At 40.7% G+C, this 25,029-nt stretch overlaps 1 protein-coding gene across 1 annotated transcript in view; it reads left to right on the top strand.

Moving 5' to 3' along the window:
- LOC145993945 (uncharacterized) overlaps positions 1–25,029 on the top strand; it is a 372,994-nt gene that overhangs the window by 250,065 nt on the left and 97,900 nt on the right. The window contains exon 3 of the mRNA XM_083129916.1: positions 24,562–24,745. Coding sequence (XP_082986042.1) covers positions 24,615–24,745 — 131 coding nt within the window. The 5' untranslated portion in view covers positions 24,562–24,614. The remainder of the gene's footprint in view (positions 1–24,561; positions 24,746–25,029) is intronic.

Here is a 25,029-nt window from a genome sequence, read left to right as displayed (position 1 = left end):
TGTTCGGAGACGCCGCCATTTTGTAGGTAAATCTGATCTCTCCACAAGGAGAATGGATCGCGAGTATTCGTATATGACGTCACAGTCATACATCCAGGGACTCTATGGAATTTTACTTCTCAACGCCACATTTCAACCTGGTGGTGAAAATTTTAACTAGTTTTGTCGGCATTGCTTCCCCATGGTCCCCATCATGGAGAGTAAGAAGGGGAAGAGTAAGCCCTGCGCGCTGTTTCTGAAGCCGGGTCACGTGACAAAACCGGAGAAGTCAGACCAAAATATTCGAAGACGCCGTAAGAAAGCATGTAATTTTGTGTACTTTTGAATAAGATTTAGGAAGCAATGGTGCCTGCTCAACGCACGGCTGTACTAACAGAAGCGACAGGAAACCTGAAGGATTAATATTCCTTAAGCAAATAACGCTAGTTATAGTTTGTTTTGTAGTATTTAAGGGTAAAATAAACCTTGAGTTTGCGTTTGTAGTTGCAGCCTACTTCCATGCTCCTTCCAGCCCGCGTGCGCTTGCAACAGCCGATGCGATGTTCTTCTGTCTGTGAAGTCATTGGTTGAAGTAGATGCGGCCATCTTAGGCTGACAAACTTAAGTTCCGCCTACTGGCTTCAAAACGAAAGCAAGGAGTGATACGAGACTGCAGGCACCTTGTCCCCATAGCCTGTATGCGAAGTTTTAGCACAATCCGATGCTTCAAACGGACTCTAGATGGCTCTCAGTAGATCAACTTTAATTGTAGCCACCCTGTACCATAGTCTTCAATGAACCCTTGTTTCAGCCATTACTGAAATTCTAATATTTACAATGTTATGCATTATTAAAATGATGGAGTTTAAAAGTTATCACAAAGCAACTTTTTTATTCAGCATACAAACATTCTCTCTACAAAAACTTAAAAATTAATATTAATAAGAAACATCACTGCCATTGTAAGAATACAGCTCTTGTAAATTAAGGATTCGGAATTTTTTACCATCTTTCATACTGTGTAGCATTCTTAAACCCGAATATTTATGTGTACAGCAACAGAAGCCTTCCATCTGTCCCTATCCTGGGCAAGATCAATCCAATCTTTTCCATCCTTACCGATTTCCTTTAGGTCCATCTCAATGTTATATCTCCATCTTCGTCTTGGCCTTCCTACAGTTCTCTTACCATCAGGTTTCCCAACGAGAATCCTGTAAACTCTTCTTTCCTCTCCCATTCGTGGCCTGCCCACCTAAGTCTTCTTGAGTTAATCATTCTAATAATATCTGGACATGAATACAAATTATGGAACCTTCTCCACTCACCTGTCTGCTCATCCCTTTTAGGTCCAAATAATTTTCTAAGGATTTTATTTTCAAACACTCTTAATCTGTGTTCCTCTTTCAATGTAAGGGACCAAGTTTCGTACCCATATAATACTACAGGCAAAATTACTGTTTTGTATATCTTAACCTTTAGTTTCTTTGATATTTTGACCATCACTTTGAGTATCCGCACAGAGAGAATGAGTGAGTGAGAGGTAGAGAGGAGATGACGTCGGGTGAGTAAGAGGCAATCGCTTGTACGTAACTATGCTCTGTCCCGGGTATCTCTGGAGAATGCGAACGAAAACAAGTCTCTGCGCAAGGAGAGACGCGAGGCTGCTCCACCAATGAGCACGTTAGAGGGAACGGGATTACGTGGAGGGGGGAAGCGACTGCAGCGTGTACTGCTTCGCTCTGCCCACTGGATTACATCCCCTTTTTTTGTTCTGGCTCTATGCGTAGACTTGCTCCAGAGTTAGCTGGGACAGATTATACTGATATATCAGGGTGTCTACTAGTCTGGGAATCCTGGAAAAGTCAGGGAATTTACTTTTTCTGGAAAAGTCAGGGAATTTACTTCTTTCTGGAAAAGTCATTGGAATTTACTTCTTTCTGGAAAAGTCATTGGAATTTACTTCTTTCTGGAAAAGTCATTGGAATTTACTTCTTTCTGGAAAAGTCATTGGAATTTACTTCTTTCTGGAAAAGTCATTGGAATTTACTTTTTTCTGGGAAAGTCGGGGAATTTACTTTCTTCTGGGAAAAGTGGCCGCGGTGGCTCAGTCGGTAACGCGTCTGACTACCATGCTAAAGGTCCCGGGTTCGATCCCCGGCCGGTACAAATCCGGGAACTTTTCTAACGTTGGAAGCGGCCCCGGCGCCCACCACAGCGTCGAATAACATGGGTACCTGGGGGAAACCCTGGGGAGTAAAGGCGACCGGATCAAGAAAGTGTGGGGCGTTACCCCCACACCCCCTATACGCCTTCATGGCGTGGTGCCATGCACAGGGGAGCACTTTACTTACTTTACTTTACTGGGAAAAGTCAGGGAATTTACTTTTTCTAAAAAGTCAGAAAAATTTCCTGTTTCTTTAATTTTAAAGTTTTGTAGTAGTACACTAAACATAGGTTCATTGAGCCAAGGAATATCATCAAAACGCGAAATGATGTAACCTGAGAAGAAATCGTTCAATGTCTCTTTGGAAAGTATACATTAGCATGCGTTGTGGCTCCATCCTGCTGTTACCAGATTGCTTGTACTTGACATTCACGATGTTGCATCAAAGGAATGACAAAATCTCGCACTATTTGTGAATAGCGGTTGATCGTGAATGTGTGACCGATCTTTGCTGTTTCAACTTCTCTGCACAAAATATACATTGCTGCATGGGCCAGAGCTATTGAAATCTAAGGCAGTGTTGCCACAATCCGAGATCAAATTTTCCCTTTTAATTCAAATTTCCCACTTCTATTAGAAATATTGTAATCTCCGGTCACAAAACTTCAGGATTACTATTATTTTACCAACCCATAGAAAGCATCATCTTACAGAGATATTAAGATCGATTGAATGAAAGAAAATAGCAGAAAATGAAGAATATTTATATCAAATTGTACACTTTGAGAAAAATATGCAAAATATGGGAATTTTTATGTGAAAAGTTGCCTCGTAATGTTTGTATTAGTTATGTTATAACAATAATTTTGCTTGTAAATAATGGGGAAGTTTTAATTCTTCCTAATTCAAATTATTATTATTGTTATTTTGGAGGGAATAAGTTACACGAAGAAAACCTTTGAAGAGATTGAATTATTATGTGAGCCTGATATCTTCAGACTCCCCTGTGATTATAATATTTTTCATAAAATTTTTATTTTACCTTTCACGTAATATTTTACACAATTTCCCTGTAATGAGGGAAATTTCCCTTCATGTGGCAATACTGATCGAAGGCCAATAAGCACTCCTTCTTCCCCTTCTCATCGCACAGTGTTTCCAACTCAAAACTAGGTATCCAAAATCCTATCGATTCTAAACAGTCGTATAAATCAGTGAAAAGCGCAATCCGTTATCTGGCTGGTGATGTTAGAGACCCAAGTTCCTTTGTTTTATTACGATTTCATCATGCAATATGGTTCTATTTCGATTTACGTCTGTTAACACACACTGCGGAGTTTTAGCGATTACGTACACCAAAATGTTTGAAGATTTTGTTCAATACGAATTCAATTCGTAGTTAGGTTAGGCGGGTCATGTTTAGTTTCTTTAGCATTAAAATAATATCCCTAAATGTTTTCTAAAAGAAGGTTCTAAATTATTTCTACATTCATTCCCAATTTAGGTATTTTCTACTTTTATGGCGGACGCTCTACATACAGAGCATTCCCTGGCATTCGCTACGAGACTCGGCGGCAAGCGGCCCGGCATCATCGCTTGTCTTTCCCGGTGAACGCTGAACCGTCGCACGCTACAGTCTGTTTCTTCGCTCTCCCTGCCTTCGCTCTCTTTCCCTTTCTGTTGACGTTGCAGACTGACGCCAGTATAATCCTCCCTCGGAAGTTGTGTTGTGTCGTGTCCGTATGTTGAAGATTGTGGCTTAATTTGGCACCACAAAATTTTACATTACAACAAAGGATTTATCTTGTCGAGTGTTACTTCGGAATGAGGAATTGTGGAGAAGTGCGACGACGTTTTGCAACGAAATTTCCTTGTGTTCCCGTTCCACATAGGACCACTATATTAAACCTTGTAAAAAAGTTTAGAGTAACAGGGTCAGTTCTGAATAAAAGTGGAAAGAAAAACCCACGTGTACTTACTGAGGAAAAGTTAGAACAGTCTCCTCGGAAATCTATCCGCCGCCTCTCACAAGAAACTTGTTTCAAAAACCCTCTAGGTCCCCCGATTTGTCAGCCTGCGATTTTTATTTGTGGGGAAATCTAAAAAATAAAGTATACAAAGACAATCCGCACACCATCCGTAAGTTAAAAGAGAGTATTGTACGAGAAATCGGGAGAATTACAGGAGACGAACTTGCACGTGTAAATGCCAATTTCCTTCAGAGATGCCAGGAATGTGTTGCAACAAAGGGACATAATTTTCAACACCTTCTGCAGTCAAGGTTAGTACACAATATGAAAACTGTAATTTTAATAGCCGACTCTACCGACTGTCGCGGCCCCCGTTCGCCGGGAAAGACAAGCGCTGACGCCGGGCAGCTTGCCTCCGAGTTTCGGAGCGAATGTCTGGGAATGTTCTGTATATGCTGGCAACGGAAGTGGGGAGCTGGGAATACGCAGCAGACCAAGCAGACAACAGCGGTGACGCCGTGAGTTACGATGTCGCGGGGAGGAACTACTACGTGCACCTCGTTCCACAGGCTGCTGCGTTTCTTATCGCGCTGAATTCGTCGCTTCCCAGCTCCTCACTTTCCTTGCTAGCATATAGGGCGCCCGCCGTAAGACTGGAAAAGATCTTTAGACTACGATACTTACTTCGCATCTATCAACGGAGAATGTCTTGTCCATGAGGATAGCACATGCTTGCGTAACGTAATTTTTAAGTTGTTTTTTTCAACATAAATAACTTTTTTACGAAATCCAAACAGTGCTCATTACTTTAAGCAAGGTTTAAATTACGTGTGAGAATGATTACCAAAATTCTACAATAATTAATCTTTCTGCTAGGAGAATTTGAAAAAAAATCATAAAACATTCGGAACTGTTACCGTGTTGGAAGTCCCGTTGCCTTCCGTCTGCGTTGCATTCTGGAATGACGTGCTGCTTGCATTGTATAGGCGTCATGTCTGTTACTGTCTCTTGAGTTCCTATGTGGTTTTGAAATTAGGAGCCTCTTCTGAGATCCCTTTACAAAAATATCAATTCATTTTTGTGAGGAGCGTGAAAAGTTCGTTGAAATTCTTTTAATATTGATACTCCTCGTATCTTCTTTCTTGTACGTAATAAGACATTAGTTTAAATTAATATTCTTGTATAGTTTTATTATATATAAAGTTCTCACTTTAGCTTACTTGATATAATTTAATTTAATTTGTTAGTTATTGCTCTTGTTGTAAAAATAAATTACTAAAATTCTTATGTAATTTCTGTTCCATAGTTCGTGACATCTGTGGGACATTTTTGTACTTTTTTTATTTAGGGCTATACCGGCCGATACTTTTCCGGATTGCAGTCTTTCGCAGGGTCCGTAAAAAATGGCTAGCGACACTTATCGGAATCTGATTACTCAGGATTTTGAGCAAAATTCTGTTTATTTTGCACCAATATTATGAGAGAAAACTATACTTTGTGATTACATAACAGATATTTTAATATTATGGTGTAATTTTTGTATATTCTAAAGAAAAACTCTGGTAAATTAATGCATATATTTGGAGTCGAATACTCACTCACTAATAGATATTAATCAATATTTTGAACAGCTTAACTAATTCAAGCATCGGTATCAGTATCGGCGGGTATCCATGAATATTGCTATCGGTATGAGTATTGGTTCAGTGGTATCAGTATGAGTATCGGTTTAGTGGTATCGGTATGAGCATCGGTTCAGTGGTATCGGTATGAGCATCGGTTCAGTGGTATCGGTATGAGCATCGGTTTAGTGGTATCGGTGTGAGTATCGGTTTAGTGGTATCGGTGTGAGTATCGGTTTAGTGGTATCGGTATGAGTATCGGTTTAGTGGTATCGGTATGAGCATCGGTTTAGTGGTATCGGTGTGAGTATCGGTTTAGTGGTATCGGTATGAGTATCGGTTTAGTGGTATCGGTATGAGTATCGGTTTAGTGGTATCGGTGTGAGTATCGGTTTAGTGGTATCGGTGTGAGTATCGGTTTAGTGGTATCGGTGTGAGTATCGGTTCAGTGGTATCGGTATCAGCCTCGGTTCAGTGGTTTCGGTATGAGCCTCGGTTCAGTGGTATCGGTATGGCTATCGGTTTAGTGGTATCGGTATGAGCATCGGTTCAGTGGTATCGGTATGAGCATCGGTTCAGTGGTATCGGTATGAGCATCGGTTCAGTGGTATCGGTATGAGTATCGGTTTAGTGGTATCGGTATGAGTATCGGTTCAGTTGTATCGGTATGAGTATCGGTTCAGTGGTATCGGTATGAGTATCGGTTTAGTGGTATCAGTATGAGTATCGGTTCAGTGGTATCGGTATGAGTATCGGTTTAGTGGTATGAGTATCTGTTCAGTGGTATCGGTATGAGCCTCGGTTCAGTGGTATCGGTATGACTATCGGTTTAGTGGTATCGGTATGAGCATCGGTTTAGTGGTATCGGTATGAGCATCGGTTCAGTGGTATCGGTATGAGCATCGGTTCAGTGGTATCGGTATGAGCATCGGTTCAGTGGTATCGGTATGAGTATCGGTTCAGTGGTATCGGTTTGAGTATCGGTTCAGTGGTATCGGTATGAGTATCGGTTCAGTGGTATCGGTATGAGTATCGGTTTAGTGGTATCGGTATGAGCATCGGTTCAGTGGTATCGGTATGAGTATCGGTTCAGTGGTATCGGTATGAGTATTGGTTCAGTGGTATCGTTATGAGTATCGGTTTAGTGGTATCGGTATGAGTATTGGTTTAGTGGTATCGGCACAGTCGTAATGTTAACCCATTATTAATTATCTATTCTATGCATAACCTTGCTAGGTGTATATACCAAAGTACTGTTACAGTAAATTTTGCTTAATTTTTTAATAAACATGCAATGTTTTCCCAAAGTACTTCCCACACTTAAATTCACTATAACTTTATAAAGAACAGAGATATTTCAGTGAAATAAAGCTTGTACTTCACAGCAGTCCTGAAATTTGTACCTGGCAACATTGCATGCCCCTCGTCCTCATCACATACCCCTAACTGGGCACCTTTTAGATCGATGCATTCTTGCAAGCTGAATCCAAAATGCCCGCGATGACTGCAGATATCTGTGCTTTGAAGTCATCCAGATCTCTTGAATTGCCCGCGTCCACTTCCGTCTTGACATATCTCCACAGCCAAGAGCCACACGGAGCCACATCTGGCGACCTTGAGGGCCATGATGTGGGTCCTCTGCCGCCAATCCACATGCCTCCTAAATCGACGCCATCGAGGAATCACCTGATCGCTCGCAGTGATCCTCTTAATGCGCAGTGTTGTTAATTAAAACTTTCAAGACTTCTGTGCGGTACAAACTTTATTTCACTGAAATGTCTCCGTTCGTTACAAAGTTATAGTGAATTTAAAGGTGGGGAGGACTTTTGGAAAACTCTGTATTTAGTTTCCTTGAAATGTAATACCCTAGCTGTCTTCATATCGAGCAAGACACTTCAGGAATTATGGGCGTGGGCTAGAACGCGATACTGTACTCAGCACCTATACTCCTTTCCCTTTAGTTGACGCACCATACTTAAATGTTTCATCACTGAATAGCAGCTCAAGAGATGCCCCAAAAGTTGTTTGAGAGTTTCCTTTCTTAAGTCACTAAAGTCGAGGCAGACATTTTGAACAATCAGAAGATTTTGGAACACTCGGCCCACAGCAAGAACAGTCTTTTTATCATTTGGGTTATTAAAATTCCTCTTCAATTCGTTCTTCTATTTCTTTCTTTCTTTGATTTTGAGCTTCTAATTTATTTTCTCTTTTCATTGGTTTCCTTATCTCTTTCTTACCAGTTTATTTCTCTTTATCTAATCTCTATCTATCTATCTATCTATCTAATTATCTCTCTCTCTCTCTCTCTCTCTCTCTCTCTCTCTTTTATGTTTTTCCACCTTGATCTCTCTTGTTACCTCTTTGTTCCTCTCTCTCTCTCTCCATTTCTCTATTCATTTTTTCTCTGTATCTTGTGTCTGCACATTTTTCTTCTTATACCTTACTTTTTCTCGATCTTCTGTTTATCCTCCTTCTATTTCTTACATGCAATAGAACAATCAAAGCATGGATATACTTCCAGCCAACCATAATTTTTCAACAAGATGGGGCACCCCCTCATTGTTCCAAGGATGTTCGAGGTCTTCTGGATAGGCATTTCCCTGGCAGGTGGATAGGCTATGATGGCCACCGCGCTCTCCTGATGTCACACCCTTGGATTTCTTCTTCTGGGGGTATGCCAAACATTTTGTTTACCGCGCTCCTGTTCCAGATATTGCTTACTCTTCGAAGAAGAATAAAGGAAAGTATCCTAACTGTTACTGGTGATATGCTGGGGCGTGTATGGGAAGAAGTGAATTACCGCCTTGATGTTCTGAGAGCACATTGAGGCATATAAACGTGGAGAGTTGTAGCTAATTTGCAATCAACAGCATTTTTCTATTACATGTAGTTTCCGAGCTATGTTTTTTTTTTGTAATGGTACCGGGTCTTTATGAACAACCTGTATATCTCTTTTCGCTCGTTCTTCTAGTTTATACGTTGTCCGTCATTCTTTGCCTCTTTCTCTCTAAGTTCCAATTTCTCCACTTTCTTTGTTACTATAGTTTGTCCCTCTTCTCTGTATCTTTATCATTATCCTCTGTGTGTGTGGGATTAGCTTCACTTTAAATTATTGTAAAAATCTCTTATGGGTGGGCTAAAGTTCATTCCCACCCACTAGATGACAACGCAGCTATTGCAAAATAAATTCTCTTTTCCATCTTTGTAAAGAAGTTGTTCATCATGCAGCAATCAAGAGTTCTCTCGTTCCTTGTCGCGATCCACTTAACGTCACCCCCAATCTAAATCCTCACCCCCTTCCCCTCAAACCTATAACTGTTTCTGGACACCAGAATGGTTGTCTCTCCTGTACATAACATTCCTTACTAACTAGATAACTAAAAGTAACCTATAAACTAACTAAAAACTAGCTCGAATTAATCTACACTACTAATAACTTTAATTAATTACCAACCATACTAATACTCAGTAAAGAAACGAACAATTGTATTTGGTACGGTCAATAAATAACCGCAATAATACCGTGAAAAAGCGAAATAAAGTGACAGAGCGATGAAACTTACGGGATATGTAGGCCAGGCTGGGGTACGCCACATGTCTGCGAGACGAGTCCCAGACTGCATCGCTAGGTGGCAGCACTGGCAGGGAAGGGAGGTTGTGTATGTGTAATTTGCCTCCAAGGCGCCAGTCAGTCATACAGTGAGGTGAGTCACGGTGTTCACAGTGTCAGGTGCCACAAACGAGGCTCAGCCATCCGTGATACAGTTTTTGACGGTTTCCTGGACCGTATTGTGGCAATGGAGGAGATATTGCTCAGCTGATATACACTAAAGAGTAAACGAGACAGCAAGGAGTGAGCAAGATCTCGTCCATTGCCACAATACGGTCCAGGAAACCGTCAAAAACTGTATCACGGATGGCTGAGCCCCCTTTGTGGCACCTGACACTGGCGCCATGTCTCACCTCACTGAATGACTGACTGGCGCCTTGGAGGCAAATTGCTCATACACAACCTCCCCTCCCTGCCAGTGCTGCCACCTAGGGACGCGGGCTGGAACTCGTCTCGCGGACATGTGGCGTACCCCAGCCTGGCCTACATATCCCGTAAGTTCCATCGCTGTCACTTTATTTCGCTTTTTTACGTCATTAATTCGGTTATTTATTGACCGTACCAAATACAGCTCACCGCTCAGGAGATGATCCCCAACGGAAGTGCAGTGACGTAGCGACAGGCGAGTCCACTTTTAGGGTTGGGGGAGTACACCCTGAGTGAGAAACATATGTGGGCTCGCTGTAACCGATGCAGCGATACAAGTAGTTTAAGGTTACCAGACGTCCTGTTTTACTTGGGCTAATCCAGGCAGATTTTTAGGAAAATTTGGAAATGTCCTATTTTCTGTTATTTAATAATAATTGTTAATGTTATATCCGTCTTCAATTTCAAAGTAAAGAAATACGACACTCTCAGTTGCAAGCAGAAAGCCAAGAATTTTTTCTTCCAACAAAGAAAAAATGTTGAACTTTTGCATCTCTTCTGTTGCCGCTCGTCGCGTAAGGTTTTTGATTTCAAAGCGTTTGTGATATCTACCGCGTCTCATGGTGATCCGCAAGTTTCTAACAATAGGCAAGAATATGCAATAAGCCGCGGCTTTCTTTGATTTGAGTTTCACGACGTCAGAATTCAGAAATTAACAATAGTTTTTAACTGCTGTTCTCTTAGTTGTTACATGTCAGTGGAGAAGTGAAATTCTGTGAATCAGCGATCTGAACCATGCCGAAACGCAAATGAGATTTTAGTAACGACTTACCTTACAAAAACGGTTTCCTGACTTTAGGCCTGGAAGAAACAACTCAAAGGCAGAATGTAAATTTATGTTATTATTTTAAAGTAAGAGACAGAGTTTTACAACCATATAATATTACGGGCATAGTGAATAAATATTATAATATTCAGACATATGCCTATAATGAGGCCTATTATTAGTTATACGGAAACGGGTTGAAATTGTTTTACAGGGGTGTGTGATCTATAAGCTCACCAAATGCTGTATGTTATTTTTTAAATTCTTTGAAATGCAGTTTAAATAATGCATAGGATAAGCAATACAAAAGTGTTCTGGCCACTGAAAGAAAAGCAGCAAACTGTTGATCCGGACACGCTCTGCGTAATTAACGCAAATCAACTCCCACGCACTTCGAAAAGGATACTAGACCGCAGCAGAATGCTTTCTGCTACCCCTAAAATCTGCAAATGAACCGGTTCTTCTCTTCACCCCCGCTCCCCTCGTTTGGGGATCTTCTCGTGAGCGTTGAGCTGTAAAATCTGTTTCGGTCACCAGAAAAGGCCAATACAATAATATGAACTCAAAATCATTAAATGTATGTATAGAATCTCAGTCTCTTTTTTCTTATTGTATTTGTATTTTATGTATGAAAATTGAAAGTAAAGACAAAAGAAGGATGACAAAAAGACAAGTGAACCGTTTAAATTCAGGAAACTGACGTCCAGGTTTATTTAAAGGCACCAGGACACTAAGCGCATACCCTCGAATGTATGCGGGTAGAGACGCGCTTACTTTAGCTCCCCCTTTTTTTGTATCGTTCCTGTGCAACCGAAAGCACAGACATTTGAAGCACTGTTTTACAGCCATTGCGATAAAAAAAATACAGTTAGATCTTCAATGAGCTTTCTTTCCATGCTATGCATACCCGAAACCGGTTGCATGCAGGTCAAAAGCTTCGCTACATCCCCCCCCCTTCCCCTTTCGTGAACGAAGTTACGTGGAGAACCGACTGGGCTCTGTGCAGGGTTGCCCTGTCAAAAGAAGTGAGAAAATACATTTTCCAGAGTGCAATTAAGTAATTATTTTTCGCTACGTTGATTCAGTAAATGAAAATATCAAAAAATTATTCTCTAGGAACTTCTTTTCTTAGTGCAGGCAAAAGTTGGAAATTTTTTATCGACTAGTTCTCAAGAAAACCGTAAGCAAAGTTAAGCTTACAGAGGCCTAACAAGGGAAGTGCTAGATTTTTCCAGGATATAGGATCACTTTGAAGTGTAGCTTTGGTGAAGGATGTGCTATGTTTAAAACAGTATGTTCGTGTGAGTTAATCGCTCAGTTTTCTTTCAAACACAAACTGTGAGTTTTTATGCGTTCTTGTCTCTCAACTTGAGCACACTAAACTTTGGAAAAACAAACCCTTCGAAACCGTTCTTCTTCTGATTATTATTTTTTCTTTAAACGGTATCTTTCTCAATATACGATTGTTGACAGAATTTACCTGCATTCTGCTTCGGGAGTCTGTGGAGCATGCCCGCACATCAAGGTAGAGAAAGTGAGTGGACGGAGAAAACCGGTGCGCGCTGCCGCAAACGGCTGGTAGATGCAGCCGAGTTTTCTCCTCCATGCACTCAATTCCCCTCTCGCCTGTTTATTGGTCGAGCCCTCTCGAGTCCTACTTGCACAGGGGACTTGTTTGCGTTCACTTCCTCGAGAGATTCCTGGCGCATAAACATAAAATTTAAATTTCAAAACTTTTTCTTTCTTAAAGAATTTTCTATTTTCAAAACCGTTTTTATGAGTTTCTGTCTTCGAAACCGTTTTTTATTAGTTTTGTGTGTTCGAAACAGTTCTCTACATATCTGTTTCTAGACCGTTTTTACGAGTTTTCAATCATTTTTCAAATCTTGTTATTTTTCTTTTCAAATGTGAAATTTGGTAGTCAGAAATGCCACGTAAAAGTATATTGAACTGGGCACGACACTGTAACCTTCCGTGGCTACATTGAGAGTCGAACACTCAGTACCTCAATAACTACCATGTATAAATATCGGATCATAAAATTACCCTCGATTCTACCAATAAATCGATTCTCCGATAATTCCTACCTACCTATCATTGGCGGAAATGATGAAACTTGTAACGAATCATTCATATCAAAGGTCTGAGTGCAATGTCTTCACCGTGATATCACTGGCTGACCGAAATGACTGCGAGTTCCTTCTCGGCAAAGTAACTGTAAATGAGTTGCTTTCTTTAGCAAAGTGGGTTATTGTTTTAGCAGATGAGTTACTTTTCTTCAAACTACTGTAACACAGTTATTTGTGGAGCCAAATAACACTGAGTTACTTTTTAAGGCAAGTAACTGTAACGGAGTCACTTTTGAGCCAAGTATCTTTAACCGAGTTACTATTGAGCCAAGTATCTGTAACCGAGTTACTTTTGAGCAAAGTATCTGTAACCGAGTTACTTTTTGAGCAAAGTATCTGTAACCGAGTTACTTTTTGAGCAAAGTATCTGTAACAGAGTTACTTTTTGAGCAAAGTATCTGTAACGGAGTTACTTTTTGAGCCAAGTATCTGTAACCGAGTTACTTTTTGAGCAAAGTATCTGTAACCGAGTTACTTTTTGAGCCAAGTATCTGTAACGGAGTTACTTTTTGAGCCAAGTATCTGTAACGGAGTTACTTTTTGAGCCAAGTATCTGTAACCGAGTTACTTTTTGAGCCAAGTATCTGTAACCGAGTTACTTTTTGAGCCAAGTATCTGTAACCGAGTTACTTTTTGAGCCAAGTAACTGTAACCGAGTTACTTTTTGAGCCAAATACTATAACAGTTACTTTGAACCCGTTACTTTTTCAGCCAAGGACCTGTAACTGAGTTACTCTTAAAGCGAAGTAATTTTAACTGCGTTATTTTATTAGCAAAATTATCTAGTTACTTTCTGTGCCAAGAAACTAGCAAACTAATTGTAACTGCGTTAATTTTTGAGCAAATTAATTGTCAGTTATTTTTTTAGCAGAATAACTGTAACTGTGTTGCATTTGAACAACGTAACTGTAATGAGTTACTTTTGGAACCAATAAACTATAACTGTGTTTTCTTTTTGAACAAAGTAATTGTGACGGTGTTATCTTCTTTTAGCAAAATAGTTACTTTTTCATCAAAGTAACTGTAACTGAATTACTTTCGGCCAAAGTAAGTGTGACTGAGTTGTTTCGAGGAAAGTAATTTTAAAGAATAATACAGCATGACGTAGCAGGTGTGCATAGCAAATGTGTTGAAGCACCTGCAGTACTGACATGAATCAATGCTTAGATTTTCACTTTATCACCCAATTTCTTTACACAGGGTGTACCAAATAAAAGTATACCCATCATCGATCTTGCCTTCGGTCTGGGTATACTTTTATTTGGGACACCATGTATTTTTCCGCTCTTGCAGTTTTTGGCTTCGGTATTTCCCATTCTTGGAAAATAATCCCTTCTGCGAATATCCCTTAGTACGACTCTAGTGGAAGAAAGGGACTTATTTTCCAATCTGTAACCCTCAGCCCCAACGGTTGTTTGTCAGAGCACAAAAAAAGGTTTTAATAAAGGACGATATTGAGCAAAATAGTTCCGTTCTCCGACACCAGGGTTTTTATTCTTTTTCTCTCTGTCGGGATCAGCCAATGGGGCACGTTATTGGCGCCCCACTTCGACGCCCCGAACCATTGTTAACAAGTCTGCGAAATGTCTCTTCTTCACGGTAGAGACTTTGACCTCAGAAACGAAAAGGTTGACTTCCTAAGGCGACTCTACACATAGGCCAAATCTACCTGCGCAGCCATCCCTGTAACGTCGTGACTAACGTTGGTAATCAAGGGGTCCTAGGTATGATTCCCGGTTGGTTTACAGCAAAGACGTCCGCAGTATTCTTTTCTCAGAGGGCAGAATAAGATTTCACATCTTGTCCTCCAGTCATAGTAACTTGAACCTATATTTTAACGTTTATTATTAATAATGATAATGATAATAATATACAAATGATAAAATTGAAATTGAGAATACTTTAGCGTTGCTGACACGTTCGTACTTGAGCCCACTATTTAAATACTCATAGAAACTGAACTCGCCTTGCTTTCCTTCTATAAACATCTATCACTTTGTCTTTTTGTACTATTTAAGAATACACAGATATCAAACAGACTTTTAAGGATCCCCAACTGTCGAGAAATTCGAAAGGACCGTATTTAAAAGTGGATAATTCTCGGTATTTCTGAGCTTTAAGTGGCTAACATTTTTATATTCCAGGAGTGCATAACGAACACTTGAGGGAGAAGTAGTGTGTAGAATCCGAGATTTTTCACTGCGTTGGAAAATCTCGAACATTTCGCGACCTTGTCGAGAATCGTGAATTTCTAGTCTCGAACGACGGGATAATAAAATTTACCTTCCAAGTATACTCTGTCCCAGCCAGCAGGCAAACGAAAACATGTCTCTGCGCAAGTAATGACGCGAGACGGCTCCACCAATGAACATGTGAGAGAAACGGAATTGCGTGGAGTGGGGAAAAGCGACTGAAGTTACCAGCCTTCCCATCAGTGTCTTCTGCTTCGCTCTGGCCAATAGACTTCCCACTTTTATCTGGCGCTAGGCGCGGCCTTGTTCCACAGTTAGCTGGGACTGGGTATACCGTCTCGACCAAATATTTGTCCGTCCGACACACTCCCAAGTTACGGCACCCAACAGGATTCTAATGTCTCTAGTAAAAGTTCTCTCGTTATTGTGTTAGCCATGACAGTCAATAGCCAGTTTCTAAATTCAAGAACTTAGGAATAATACTAACAAATGAAAATGATATTAAAGAGGACAAAATAAGCAGGTTTAATTCATAAACTTTTGTCCTCTCGTTTAATATCTAAGAAACTAAAAGTTAAAATATACAAAACAGTAATTTTGCCTGTATTATTATATGGATGCGAAACTTGGTCCCTTACATTGAAAGAGGAACATAAATTTGAAAGTATTTGAAAATAAGATCCTTAGGAAAATATTTGGACATAAAAGGGATGAGGAGACAGGTGAGTGGAGAAAGTTACATAATTTAGAACTACATAATTCGTATTCGTGTCCATATATTATTAGAATGATTAAATCAAGAAGACTTAGGTGGGCAGGCCATGTGACACGAATGGGAGGGGAAAGAAGAGTTTACAGGATTCTTGTTGGGAAACCTGATGGTAAGAGACCTGTAGGAAGGCCAAGACGAAGGTGGAGGCACAATATTGAGATGGACCTAAAGGAAATTGGCAGGGAGGGAGAAGAGTATATAGATCTTTCGCAAGATAGGGAAAGATGGAAGGCCTGTGTTGCTGCAGCCATGAACCTTCGGGTTTAAGAAGACTAGAGAGTTCTTGTGGGCGCCCTTGCTTCACGGTGCAGTATCTTCATGTGAGACTCTAGGTTTAGTCTCTGTTAACCTGTACGAACATACAAATGGCTGCCTCGGTGGCCAGGCGCGTTGGGTGGTCCACTCACTAACTCACGACTCGGTGCTCTGAGTTCGTATGTTTCGAGTTCACTTCATGTAATTCAAAGCGGGACTCGAACCACAGTCCTATCCGTCCCCCTCATTACAATGCGATAGCTTTAACCATTACGCTTTCGGGAGGCCTGAAATCAAGATTAGGATGAGTGATGACACGATGAAATTGATAAAGGAACAGCCATGTCCAGACCGAGATTCAAACCAGGGACACCTGGCGTCCTATCGCGATGTGCTAACCACTCCGCCACGGACGTAGGCGGCGTTTTCTTTATGAGCGCCCCTTATCAATATCATTTCATCATTCATCCTCATCGTTTCGATTATCTTAAGGAGGCAGAAACTGCGACGTAAAATAAAAATACACATGTTCCCGCCAGGAATCGAACCCTGTCTCCCTTGATCACACCGAAGTTATCAAAATTCTCATTTTTGTAAATGTAACGTTTGGAGTAAGCCTAACGTACTGAATTAGTTTTAAGTAGCAAACTTCGTACAAAAATCTATCAGTTCCTGAGATAACTCAACTTGAAGAAAATCCACAGCTTCTCTGAAAGGAAAAGAAATATAATTTCGTGCCCCATTTCGCGTTTTCAACCGTTTGGCTGCGAGTATAAATGGACGGTGGGATTACATTAATCGGATCACACGCCAAGATGCTTTGGATACGGCTTTTGGAAGCATCTAGATGTAAGTTTCGAATTCGCCGCAGACGCTACAGTGGCGCTGTACTCGGAGTATATTGCTTATGTGCAAGAGTGAACAGGATATGGCGGAAGTGTGCTTCAAGTTTTCATCCGATTCTGAGCTTTCATTAAAGGATTCTTAGCGTTAAGGTACAGAAGTTGGCAGTATTTTTTTTATAATTCGCTGGCAGAGTAGTTAGTGTAAGCCACTGAGAAGCCAAATGTTGTAGGTTCGAATCTGAAAAAAACGTTTATTGTTTACTTCCCTGTCTAATTTTCTGACAAAATGCTTTCCCGTTCTGTGTATTTTTTTTCTGAGTTTGCTAGTAATATTTTTAAGTAGCTACTGCTTCAGCACAATTCATCCGAGTATCATTGTTCATACGTCTCTCTCTTCAGAATAGAACAGGCTTTCAAATGGTACCACGCACATGTATACATCAAGTATGAGGAAAGGGAAATCGGGTATAATTCGGGAAATTTCCCTCCGAAAAATCCCTTTTGGTAACTTTGGGGCCTTCTGGTCCGGCCCTGGATATAGGTACCCGATTATAATCTGCCTTGAAAAATACTATGCTCTATACGTAATGCGTCCGCCAAGTTTCATTGCAATATCCTCAATAGGTATGAGGGATGAGGGAAAATATATTTCGCAATCCTGTTTGACAATACTATTAGAAACTCAAAAACAAACAATAAATCAGCAACAGTTCAAATAACGCAACACCAAAAAAATGTACATAAAGCAACTGACTAAACGCGGCACACAAACGAACTCACGTTTACACTTTGTCAGCATAACACAAAAACAGTTTACTTTCCTCTGAACTACTTCTTCTTTGTCGGCACTGAAAATCGTGACTAAATAAAAGGTCGTTGTTTCTTCAATAGCAAAACATATGTTTCACCAACAAAAAACGTATATTATTCCGTTCAACACAGGTTACTTCAGTCAGAGATGTTCGCGGACGTAATATTACGCCCAGCACAGAATAAGCTGTAGTGGCCAAGGGCGTAATGTTACGCCGAACACAGGGAAGGGGTTAACATGGACACTATTCAGAAACTGGCAATCCATATTTCTTTTCTAGCACCGTCACCTTATCATCAAGGGGTTGCGTTTTTGTTTTAAGTTCACTTTTATATCCAGGTAGACTACTCGGGACTGGGCATACAGTTTAAAGTGGGATCCGAACCACTACGTACCTCCACCTGGGATCGAACTCGGGACTCCTTGATTATAAGGTGACGACGTTCCCAATACGCCATCGGGGACGCCTCAAGGGGTGCCGGGTTTGATCCCCGGTGAAGCTGGTTCGCATTACTGTTTAAACTGTAGGTCCAGTCCCGATTAGAAAAACTGAGCATAAAGTGGAAAAACTTACGCATTTATTGAAAAAGAGGAGTGCAAGGGGTAACTCTTTGATAAGACACCGAATGTCAACCTCCCTTCCACGTAGTAATCCTGGACTGAATTTTGCAGGCTAGCGAGGATATGGCGTCTGGACTCACAGCCAGTATAATCCTCCCTAGGGATTGTGTTATGTCATCCATATATGTTTGTGATTGTGTCTTCATCCATCTCATCATTCATCTTCATCTTCACGACCGCCAAAAGTGGCAGGAAAGCGAAGTAAAATAAACTAAATCAGTCAGGCACTGAAGTGGACAGTCATAGGGTTGTAAATGAAGTAGTGGCCACACTGTCAGGAAAAGGGGATAACTAGGACTAGGATTTTCATGACTTAGCATATTTTTTTGGTAAGTGTGATGTGTTCCCTAAACATATAGAAATTCATATTATGAAGAAACTAATTAAATGAATGTGCTTTTTAAGGGCATATTTTGTCATATTTGGCCATTTCTACATGATGGAGCATATTTTGATAGATTTTCGGTCATATTCAGCCTATTTGATGTTTGAAACAGTCCTGTTATAAGGGTATATTTTTCAAAATATAGGGCATATTTTGTAAAATTTTAGGTCATAAGAGCATATTTTATTTAGCATATTTTGGTGATTTTTGGGTAATAAAAATCCTAGTACTAGTGATAACAATGTGCATGTGCTATCAGGCAGTGAGCAATGTCAGTTTGAGCCCATGTCGATATGTGGAGTGCCAAAAGTGATCGGTACAGCGAGTGCTGTTGTGTATGTACGACGTTGAAATGAACACCATTTTCTGTACTGCCCCAAAACATGTTTATTTTTATTTTATTTTATTTTATTTTATTTATTCAAAGTTTCAGATACAGCACTTTTAAGGCCATTTTACACTGAAAACTCTTAACAAATAACAAGAACAAGTCAAGGTGGTTTAATCTAAAAACAAGAAAAGTTAAATATAAACATAAGGCATAAACAAGGAAACAAGATTTACATATTCATTTTTAGGGAAGATCGGAAAATGCTTTCAGGGGCAAAAATGTCTATGTTTGTGGGTAAATTATTGTAGAACTGGGGCAGCCTGTGGAATAGAGCGCGCTGTATAAGGGAAAGCCTAGCTGTGGAGGTGTGGAACAATTCAGTGTTTCGGGTGGATCGAGAGGGAACTCTGAAGTTGAATTCTGTAAGAAGAGATTCAGATCTTAATTTCCCATTGATGATTTTATAGAAAAAAATCATATCGGCCATATTGCGTCGGGTCTGCAGTAACTGAATGTTCAAAGTAGTCAGGATGTCAGGTTTCTGAAGATGCCGCAAAGAAGGAATTCTATGACGAACAATGGCGGTAAAGAAGCTGAGGACGGAATCCATGCTGGAAAGATTTGTATTGGAAGCCATGGCCCAGACTGGAGAACAGTATTCGAGAATCGGAGAAATGAATGACTTGAAAAACAGGCTAAGAGAAATTGGAGTATCAATTTCAGTGAATCTGTACAGGAGGCCTAAGAGGCGCATTGCACTTTTAGTTGTAGCTGCGATGTGTTCCTTAAAGTTCAGCTTTTCATCTATGATAACACCTAGATCTTTTTGGGCCGCAACTGTAGTAATATAATTGTTTTCAAGAACATTGATTGTGCATCAAAATCCAGGTTGCCTGTGAAAAAAATGCACGACAATGTCAGCAAGACTTGCAGGAAGTCTGTAGCAACAATACCTAGCCGTATCTGATGGTTGCATAATGGGTAAGTGTATCTCTTTAGGAGGTTGCGATGCGTCCGTGAGAACAACCTCAACATGAGGAAAATTGCATCATGCTGGATTCCCGATATTGTCACCATTGTGCAACTATCAGGTAAGGCTAGTTATTGTTGCTTCACGCTTCATGCAAATTTTGATCACATTCTTGTGCATTCTTGCCATGATCAAACTTGGATTTTGATCCACAATCACTGTTCTACCTTTGTAAACATGTTTTAGAGCAGTACAGAAAGTGGTGTTCATTTCAACCTCTTACATACACAACAGCACTCGCTGCACCGACCACTCTTGACACTCCACACATCAGCATGGCTCCAAACTGACATTGCTCGCTGCCTGATAAGCACATGTACAGTGTTATCACCTTTTCCTGACAGTGTTGCCACTACTTTATGTACAACCCACGTATTATAGATGGCGAGGGTCGCGAGTGCAAGACTTTTGCTCCTGGTGTACACCACATCCGGTTACCTCCGTCACCCAGAATTCACCTAGTTGCATAGTATACGGAAGTGACAAAGTTTGGGGCACTGGTTGCTATGTAAACTGCGGCTACCTCGAGGCAGGCCTCTTTATGTTTGGTATTTTTGTAGTGTGAATGTTAGTGTAACAGCCAATCACAGAGGTAAACAAATCCGGACCGTCACGGGAAGCAGAGGAGTCATTCCATGCGAAATCAACACAGTCCTCAACCTGACCATCACCGATTTTCATGAAATTTGGGGAGTTGAAACTATGCATGGAACTTAGTAACTATGGAAATTTTGAGTCTCGTTTGTCTTATAATTGTTAAATTATTCAAGGTCAAAGTAAGCATAAATTGCTCTTTTAGAGCCCGCTTAGCTGTATTAAATGTGCTGTAACTCCGCCCCTATTTCGCCTAGGAAGCTCAAATAAAGCTTATTGTACAGGGAATTGAACAAGCTTTCCAGTGATATACCTTTGGATAAAAATATAATTTTGTCACGTGACCTTGGCCTTTGACCTTGAATATCTCAAAACATGTCATCACCAAAAACCGTGAAAGAAATATATTTGGTCCCTCATGCCATACTCTAAAACATATGAAAATATGATTCTGGGACTGCAATGGGATCAGAAGATACAAAATAATATGTGTAACTATGTGACTGATAAAAGCATCATTACATGAACTATGGCGAGTCAAATTTCCCTTAACACCTCCCTGCAAAATGTAAAGGAGTTATCCTGGATATAATTGGTCATGAATGAAATAGGTTAGGCACAGAGAGATCCATAGCCGTTTGTTTCAAGCGCAGGTCCGGCATATTGTTGACCGCCATATTGAATTCAACGAAAAATTTCAAAGGAAAGGCACATACTGTGTTGATTTGACATGGAATGACTCAGAGGTAAGTGTTGTCGTATGTGACTTCATCAATTTCATATCAACAGTCAATTCTTGATAATATCATGATCAAGTCTCGACACTCATCATTGTAGGACGGACACAACCTTCTCATAAGTTTGCGTTTTCTAGCTTACTGATTAGTGACGTAATATCGACCTCGTCATCAGGTTTGTCTCGTTTCTGCCTACTTTCTATGCAATCCCGCCATACTGAAAGGTACGTTGGGTTGTCTAGCATCCAGGAGTACATGAAGTTAATGTTAGGACTGAGAGCCAGGTATCGAAACGCTTTGTGAGCATAATGATGGCTGAGCTATACTCTGTCCTATCTCTCTCGGAAGCAAGCGAACTAATAAACCCTCCGCTTAAGTAGTGACGCGAGATGGCTCCACCAATGAACACGTGAGAGGGAACGAGATTGCATGGAGGGGAGAAAGCGACTGCAGTTACCAGCCGCCGCAGCAGCGTGTACTGTTTCGCTCTGCCCACTCGATTTCCCCCCTTCTCTGCCGCTACGCGCAGTCTTGCACCAGAAATAGATAGCACAGAGTATACTTGATCGTCAAACGAGAGTCGCTCAGCGAGCATTGTCGCCCGTACCGTATGAATAAGCTGTCACTTCGCTCACCACAGTATTACAAAATAGCGTCCCTGTGTGATTCGACTGTCTGTTCGATTTTCAAAGAAATTCACGTTTGTGTGTATATATATATTCGCTTGTGAATAGTGTACTAATGAAATTATTTGTTAGAAAAGTGCACGCCTTCTAAATGGGCGGGTATGGGCTTGAGCCCACCGTGATGATGTCTTAGCCCAAACAGCAAGAATATCCTCCTCGCACAGAGATAAGAGAGAGTATAAGTTTTTGTTATTAGCAGGGTGCGAAATCCTGGGGGGAATGGGGAGATTTCCCCCACCAAGTATCATGGCTTCAAATATCTACCCACCAAAAATTTCCGGCGGGGAAAGTTTTTGTTACAACAAACAAAAGATAGGCAATTACTTTTAATTTCAAATATACTGTACTAAAAATAATATCGAAAACACACACAAATTAGTGAAGTTGTGAGTGTTCAATGCTTTTTCTCTCTGATTAACAAATCTACATCAATACGCACAAAAAAGTAAAGCAAGAATGCAAAACAATAATAACTATGAAATCTAATTGATTTATATTAACACAAAAACTTAATATAAACTTACACATAATAAAACTATTTCAACTATTTCATAATTTATTAACATTTTTAACCAGTTAGTAAAGGAAGTGATTTGCAACTTTATAATACCTGATATATACAAGTAACAAATTTATTTCTTTTTGTGTAATTATTAACAATAATATATTTTTAATTTAATAATTTCTTTTTACTTTTATTAACATTATATATATGTATATCGTATAATTTATATGTATGTTTGTTGGAGGAGGGGGTTTGTAGATTAAGATCTCCCCCCCTACCAGTCTTAAATGATTTCGCACCCTGGTTATAAGTCCACTTTATGCAAAGATAGGCTCAGACTGGACCTACAGCTAAAGCGAGATCCGAACTAACTAATGTGTCTCCACCGAGGCATCGAACTCGGTATCCCTTGATTACAAGGCGATTATGTCCACTGGAGTAATTCGTAGTTGCGTAGTGAACACAGCTCCAAATTGTTTCAGAATACTACACCCAGTCTTTTGGGAAACTGTGAAACAAAGCCACGATAGATAAGGGAAGCAAGCGAGTGTGCGGAGAAAACCCGTGAGCGCTGCTGTAAACGGCTGGTAGCTGCAGCCGCACACACTTTTCCTCTCAGGCTTTCAGAGGTCGATCCCTCCCGAGTCCCTACCTGCAGGCAGACTTGTTTTCGCTTCCTTGCTCCATAGATTGCTTGGACAGAGTGTAGGTCGAAAAGCGTGTGGTTTTAATTCGCCAACAGCTCAGTTCATGCCATTGTTTAAAACACACACCGCATCGTATACGTACCGTGTAATTAGTCTCTTTGAGCTACTTTTCTCATTCACAGTCCCCAAATAGCCCCTCCCCTCCCCTCCCCCCACGTGCCGGAACAAATAGGGATTCTTTGAAGCACTCCCACGTTCTGCATCGCAGATGAGCCCAAACAGCAAAGTGAACTGTGACAGCATGTCAAGTTAAAGATTTAATTGCGTAAATGTGCTTCAGGCTTGCAAAAACAAATGAACGCTTTTTGTTAGCTTCTCGGAAGCGTTGTGGCAAATCGAACTCTCTGTGGTAGACGTCTCGGTTAGAAACGAAACACAAAAACTAATTATATTTTTTCTCCTTTCCAAATGCCAGTTCAGTGCTTATCTCTCATTCTTCAACTGAAAGTTCGGACGCAAAGGGGGGATCTCCTCTGAAGGACTCGAATGTCAACCTCTATTTCAAGCAGTACACCCCGGGAACTGCATTCTTGCAGACTGACGAGGCTCTGTCGCTTAGGCCACAGCCAGTATCTGCCTCTCCGCTAGCGTGGTGGTAACGTCGTCACCTTGCAATCAAGATTCCCTGGTTTTCTTTTCCTTTTCATGTCATTCCACTATTTTTCCACATTATTTCTTCATTTCTATTTTTTCCCTTTCTTTCCTGTTTCCTTGAACCATTTTCTTTTTCTCTTTCTTTTCTCTTACGTTTTCTCCACATCTCTCTCTCCCTCTTTCTCTTTTCTCTTATTTCTCTCACCTCTCTCTGTTGCTTCTCTCTGTCACCTCTCACTTTCTCTTCCTTGACTTCTCTTATCTCTCACCTATCTCTCATTCTCCCACCTCTCACCAATCTGGTCTCTGTCGGTCTCACTTTCTTCTTACTTTCACCTCTCTCTGTCAGTTCTCACTCTATTTTCTTTCACCCTCCTCTTTTTCTCACCTTTCTGTGTCACCTCCCACCCTGTCTTTTTCAACTCTCTATTTTGCCTCTCCTCTCTCTTTTCTCAATCTAACTTCCCTAGCTTTATCTCTACCTTCTGTATCTTCCTACTATATATCTCTCCCTCATTTCTCTCTCACCTTTACCTTCTATATCTTCCTTCCATCCTTCTTCTCCTTCTTCTATCTGTTACCCCTCCCTCTCTTTTTCTGCTTCTCTCAAAATATTTCTGTCTTGTGATGTCTTCTTAAACATGTCACAGTTTACAATCTCCCACGACAGAACACATCCCCGTTTTAGCTATTAGCCCTTCAACACTTAGAAAATTTTCTTAGTTCTCAGCTACTTAAGGCCTCTTTATCGTATTTTATTCGTTGAATCACTTCCTTCTTAAACACTAAAGACAAGACAACAACTAAGCTCCGTTTGCTTTCTCTTGCAGATGAACGCTTAGGCGAAGAACCGCTTTCCGTGCCACGGTGACGTCGTCAGGAGATGGCGCTGGTGATGCTTCCCTGCGACCTGCCCTGGTGGCCGACGGTCCAGCGCCACCTGACCCAGCTGAGGCAGGCTCCGGGTCCTAAGGAGTTCATCGAGGGCATGCAGAAGATACACGGCCTCTGCAAGTAAGTGACCTTGAACGCCCTTGATGCTGGTTTCCACGTTGCTAGCCTCCACGACTGGCCCTTTTCAGCGCGAAATTTGAAATGATGTGCTTTTCTAAATGAAATGTTATTGTTAGGGTTGATACCTTGCTTAATTAGACTCTAGAGGGTGTCATTAAAATGAACCATGCAAATCCAAAGGACATCAGAACAAACAACTTTTCTCAGTCAGATTTTCGTCTTTTCAGCTGTACAAACGTTCAAGAAAGCACATTTTGCCGCTTGAATCCTGGCAACCCAATACA

The sequence above is a fragment of the Lepisma saccharinum genome, chromosome 10 (genome assembly GCF_977018435.1).
Source record: "Lepisma saccharinum chromosome 10, izLepSacc3.1, whole genome shotgun sequence".
NCBI lineage: Eukaryota > Metazoa > Arthropoda > Insecta > Zygentoma > Lepismatidae > Lepisma > Lepisma saccharinum.
Note: the sequence above shows the minus strand (reverse complement) of the source record. Positions and strands in the feature narration are given on the sequence as shown.